The 6168-nt window shown below is 42.6% G+C and overlaps 2 protein-coding genes across 2 annotated transcripts; both read left to right on the top strand.

Annotated features, from left to right (window-relative positions):
- The first annotated feature begins 687 nt into the window (after positions 1 to 687).
- LOC111030448 lies at positions 688 to 2619 on the top strand. The gene has a single exon (XM_022309941.1). The coding sequence runs from the start codon at positions 688 to 690 to the stop codon at positions 2617 to 2619; it is 1932 nt and encodes a 643-aa protein (XP_022165633.1).
- An 830-nt stretch (positions 2620 to 3449) lies between these two features.
- LOC111030447 lies at positions 3450 to 5726 on the top strand. The gene has a single exon (XM_022309940.1). The coding sequence runs from the start codon at positions 3450 to 3452 to the stop codon at positions 5724 to 5726; it is 2277 nt and encodes a 758-aa protein (XP_022165632.1).
- Positions 5727 to 6168: the final 442 nt, after the last annotated feature.

The raw sequence follows: 6168 nt of genomic DNA, 5'->3' as shown, positions 1-6168 counted from the left end.
TACGCGTCTTTGGGCACCCGTTGCGGCTCTTCTGATTCTTCCGGATTTCAATCATCGAAGGTACCCCGCTGTAATTCGTGGATGGAATTTGGGTTGGTTCAACGTCGTTTGGTGCATCTACGCCAGTCCAGGTGGAACAGGTGTGCAGGGAACAGTCGGACCAGGTCAGACGTACCACCCGTTTTATTATTTGTATCATTTTCATCATTCAACGATTGTTGTTGTTTACATCATACATATATATATTATTAGTTCTAATTAATATCACGTCGTGTGATTATCTTATTATTATTTATATTATTATTAAATCAATGTGATAGGGCTAACATAATTATTAAGATCTCTTATCATATGTTTATGAATTATTCAAGTGTTTAAGTACAATAAATTTATACAGTCCGCTTTCAATTTCATATTATTATTTTCTTTAATAAATTGATAGCACCCAGCCCGTAATAAAGACGAGTTAACACCCGTGTTCAATTGAGCCGGAATTCGCGTCAAACATTTGGTCCTTTCGGCCACGGATAGCTATCAATAAATTACTATTAGTGTATTATTTGCTGTAGGATATTATTATTTGTATATTTGTATTATTATTCTATTAGTATCCTTTTATTTTTTATTTTTTTTTGTCTTGTTGGGTTGTTTTGCGCTGTTAGGTGGTTAGGTACTACATCATTTACAATGACGAGAAAAAGTCAACAGCAAGCTAACAATGAACTAAAAAGGATCGGATTAACGCGCGCGCGTGCAGCACGAGACGTCGCGTTACGGTCAATTAATAAAATATTACACATTGCTAATGATGCCGTAATTAATCCCGAAAATCGTCCTACATTAGAAGCTCGAATTATATCGTTAGATCAACTTGTCATTACTTTCAATAATGAACAAAAACAAATTTTGTCAGTACTTGCTGAGACCGACGAAATAGACGAGTTTATACGAATAGATGAGAATGTAACCGAAACAATGCAATCAGTGTGTGATCAAATTAATGTGATAGTAGCAAAGTTAAAACCGAATAATCCGATAGCCACTCCGCGCAATAATAATAGTCAGACTTCTGTACAATCACTTGTCTTACCAAGAATAGAAATTCCTAAATTTGATGGAAATATCATTGAATGGTGTTCCTTCCGTGATATGTTTACTTCTTTGGTGCACGTCAATGAACATTACACGGACATTGAGCGTTTTCATTACCTGTTGTGTTATTTATTAGGTCCAGCGTTAACAGTAGTAAAAGCAGTGCCCCTTACAGCCGACAATTATGCTATTGCTTGGAACGCTCTTAAAGACCGGTACGACAATAAACGCTTATTAATTACTGCGCACATTGAAAAATTATTTGCATTTGCGCCGCTAACAAAAGAATCTCCGGCTTCACTTTCATTGTTCGTCAACACTTTTCGGGAAAATGTATCAGCCATACAAGCTCTTGGAGTTAGTGACGTTGCTGGTTTCCTACTATTCTACATCGGTTCACGGGTTATTGATCCCATGACACGACAATTATTTGAATCTACTATTGCCAAAAATCAAATACCTGACTTGAATTCATTATTAGAATTTGTATCACAAAGATGTAACGTCTTGGAAAACGTTGGCAGTGGTTATGGTATTAGTTGTGCGGGAAATAATGGAGAGGCATTAGGAAAAACAACTAATAAGAAGATCCAGGGCAAGAAGTTCGAGAAGACATCACTAGCTGCAGTCACCCCCGCGAAGTCAAAAAAGTGTTTGTTTTGTGGACATCCACATTTAATATATAAATGTTTTGGATTTCGAAAACAACCAACTGGCAGCCGCCGTGATTTTGTTAGTAAAAATCAATTATGTTTCGTTTGTTTAAACAGCGGACACATGAGTAATGCGTGTCCTACGTCGTATACGTGCCGTACTTGTTCAGGTAGACATAGTACACTACTACACCTGACAAATGATACAACAAAATCGAGTACGGGTAAGACAAACGACAATTCCGAACGATCTACTACAAGTTGTAGTACAGCACAGTTTTCTGGCATAACACGTACTGAAACCACTGTCTTATTAGGAACCGTCGTGGTTAGAGTTCGCGACAATACAGGATCCTTACAAGCAGTCAGGGCAGTATTAGATAGTGGATCGCAGGTGTCCGCCATGACAGTAGATTGTGTCAACAGATTAGGTTTGACTCGGAGGAAATGTCCTGTTGAGGTCATCGGACTTTCCCAACAACCAGTTACTACTGTCAAAGGTCAAACTAATTTCAATTTTTTTCCTGTACAAGTTGACGCCCCTGAATTTACTGTAACTAATGTCTTTGTTTTACCTCGAATTATGTCGACAATGCCTAACAGGGTTTTACCAGCCGAGGTACGAGATCGTTACCGTCATCTAGTTTTTGCTGACCCCAAATTTGACCAACCCGCACCAGTAGATATGTTGATTGGAGGAGACTTATATCCGTCCGTCATTCAATCTAGAGCTGATGTTATACACACCGAGGGCTTACCTTCAGCGATGAACACACAATTAGGTTGGGTCATAATCGGTGCGTTGCAGGATAGTGCACATACTCAGCTTACATCTCTATCAATTAGTACAACCCCTCTGTTCGAACACGGCTGAACTTCCCGCCGAATCTACCAAAGTCCAAAGGCTTTACAAGTCTCATGTTCGGCGCGGAATGTTCGCGATGAGTCGTTCCCCCTCCACGGCGTCCACACGCCGGCCGGCGTCCACGGCTCCCGTGCCAAGGACGTTTTTTGTGGTTGTCTTTTTCCTACGCTCGAGCCTGGCGGATCACGTACCGCCGGTTCGCGTGGCTTCGTGTGGCTGTGGTTAGACCTCGTGGTCATTATTCTTAACTATTTTATGATTTACGCTCATAATTGGTGCACGTTTATACCGTCGTAAACTTGAAGACAGTTTAAGTTTGACGGACTGTGTCACTCCACACCACCGAGTTATTTTATTATATGTGTCAACGCTGGACCGTCGTTCAACTGCGCCCCGGTGCCGATTTTGGTTGATGACGAGGAAGACGCTGTCGCATTTCCAGCGAGGACCGTGTTGACCAGTGACCTGTCCCCGAGGTGTCGATCAGGTCATATTATAAAATTACCATTGTTTATTGTTATAGTTATTGTTCAAATTATTATTTACTGTGCAAACTATTATTTTTATTGGTTGTAGCGCGTGTCAAATTGTACACGGCGTTTACAATATTTATTATTGTGTAAAAATATATATATATCGCGTCATTTACGCATTAACCTAATCAATAAGATTTGTACGAGGTAATATATTGTGAGTTCGCTCCTCTTTCCTGCTACGGCATTGCGCGAGTCGTTGTCGCTAACCGCGATTGTTAAAAGTAGGAGCGACACGGCGCACACCCTCCGATGGAAGAGTTAATGCAGCGTTTCTGGACAGTAGAGGAACCCACAGCGTCAACAATGCCAACTACACAAGACAGGCAATGCGAAGACTGGTTTGTCAGAACCACAAGGCGAGACGCCACCGGTCGATTTTATGTTGGTTTACCATTTCGTACGATAATATGTTCCCCAGATACAACCGACATCGGAGGTCAAGATGAAAGGTCAGTCATTTTAGGGTCATCTAGAACTTCAGCTCTTAATCGTCTGTATAATTTAGAACGTCGCCTGGGGAAGGATACAGAGTTGTATACAGCCTACCGGGCCTTCATGGACGATTATAGATCGTTAGGACATATGAAGGTAGCGACTGAGCCAGGCAAATATTTCATACCACACCACCCAGTGGTTAAACGTTGTAATACAGAACTGAAGATTCGTGTGGTGTTCGACGCCTCAGCTACATCTTCATCCGGAGTCTCATTAAATGACTGTTTGGTGACTGGACCAAAGCTCCAGACGGAAATCGGTGATGTTTTGTTGCGCAGTCGACTACACAAATTTGTTTTTACTGCCGATATAACTAAAATGTACCGTCAAATACGTCTACATGAACAAGATAGAGTTTATCAACATATACTATGGCGCAATTCGCCTAGTGACAAAGTGCAGGAATATGAGTTGTGTACGGTCACATATGGCGTAAGCTCGGCTCCGTTCTTAGCGATCCGATGCCTACAACAGCTCAATATGGATGATGGACCTGATTTTCCACTCGTTAAAGATGTTCTATTGACTGACACCTATGTTGATGACATTTTTGTTGGCGCCGACACGTTAGAGACAATTTTAGAATCAAAAATTCAAGTCATCAGCTTACTAAATCGCGGTGGATTTAGCTTGAAAAAATGGGCTAGTAATTGCCCTGAAATTTTGAACACCATCAGTATTGAAGATCAGAATATGACACCGTGGGTAGAGCCAACCAAGGAACAGGCAGTCAAAGTTTTAGGAGTCCATTGGGACCCGGTTGCAGACACGTTCGGGTATCATTCCGCGATAAATCCAGGTGTTCCTACTAAACGTTCAGTGTTATCAACGGTTGCTCGATTTTATGATCCAATCGGTGCCTTGGGTCCTATGGTATTCTGGGCCAAGTGTTTAATGCAGAGGCTATGGATGGAACAATTAGAGTGGGATGCACCACTTTCATCAGCTCTGACATCGTTATGGCAAGGTTTCATCGATAAGCTGCCGGACTTAGCATGCTTGTCGTTACCACGACACATTGCTGTAGTCAACAGTCAAGATATACAATTACTAGGATTCGCTGACGCGTCTCAGGTTGGATACGCAGCAACAGTATATTTGCGTGTGGTAGACCAGAGTGATAATGCCCGATTGTATTTCCTGGCATGCAAAACGAAGGTCGCACCACTGAAGTCAACATCAACGGACATGTCATTAACCATACCACGGCTGGAGCTCTGTGCCGCACTCTTGTTGTCACGTCTCTTGTCTCTACGTTTGGAAGTTCTACAGGGCAGAATCAAGATCACACGTGTCCGGGCATGGACCGATTCAACTATTGTCTTATCGTGGCTCACAGCTGAACAAAGGCTATTTAAAATCTTTGTCACAAATCGAGTATCGAAAATACGCAACCTCGTACCTCAGTGCGAATGGGCTCACGTAGGTACCGCAGATAATCCAGCCGATCCTGCATCACGAGGACTTCTGCCAGATGCCTTGGTAGCATGTTCGTCATTCCTACATGGACCGGAGTTTCTTCAGTATCCGGAAGAGCAATGGCCGGTTGCCATCACACCGACTGTAGATCCTGCAGAGCTCCCTGATTTTAAACGCCCAGCAAAAAATGTGCTATTAACCCAACAGGTTGATGATAGTTTTCTTCAGCGGTTTTCTGTGTTGCGCAAAATGCAACGGGTGCTAGCATATTGTCTTAGATTTGTTAACAAGGCTCGACAACGCCCAGTTGTGAGTGGACCAATCATTTGGAAGGAGTACGAAAATGTTTTGATAAAGGTAGCGAGGTACACTCAAAAGTTATATTACGCAGAGTTGCACCACCAACTAGGAACTTCAAATTCCGTCGTCACCCCGATCTCCCTCGCACAACTTGCACCTTTTGTCGATGCTCATGGTGTGATTAGAGTAGGTGGCCGTTTACAACATTCGGACTTGAACATAGACGCCAAACACCCTATCTTGTTACCAAAGTCGTCTCACCTTACTTACATCATTATTCAACACTACCATCAAAACACTTTACATGGTGGATCGCGTCTAGTAGCATCACTAATTCAGCGACGTTTTTGGATCGTCTCCAGTTGAGCTGCGATACGGCAAGTTATATTTAAATGTACAGTGTGTATCAGATACAAGGCCGCCGCTCCCCAACCAATGATGGCAGATTTACCCTCAACAAGAGTACAACAATGTCGACCATTTACAAATGTCGGGATGGACTACGGAGGTCCATTCACGGTAAAAGAAAGTCAACGCCGTAATCCAAGGACCTACAAGGCGTATCTTGCGTTATTTATTTGTCTATCCACCAAGGCTGTTCACTTGGAGGTGGTAACGGATTTGTCAACGGAAGCCTTTTTGGCTGCGCTGGATCGATTTGTAGCCCGAAGAGGAATTCCCGCACAGATCCACTCGGATTGTGGTACAAATTACATTGGAGCAGCAAGACAGCTTAAGACATTGTTTCAAGACGCAGCACTCCAAGAAGCTCTGCATGCACGAGTTCCGTGTCAGTGGCGATTTAACC

This window comes from Myzus persicae, unplaced genomic scaffold (genome assembly GCF_001856785.1).
Source record: "Myzus persicae strain clone G006 unplaced genomic scaffold, MPER_G0061.0, whole genome shotgun sequence".
In the NCBI taxonomy this organism is placed as follows: domain Eukaryota; kingdom Metazoa; phylum Arthropoda; class Insecta; order Hemiptera; family Aphididae; genus Myzus; species Myzus persicae.
Note: the sequence above shows the minus strand (reverse complement) of the source record. Positions and strands in the feature narration are given on the sequence as shown.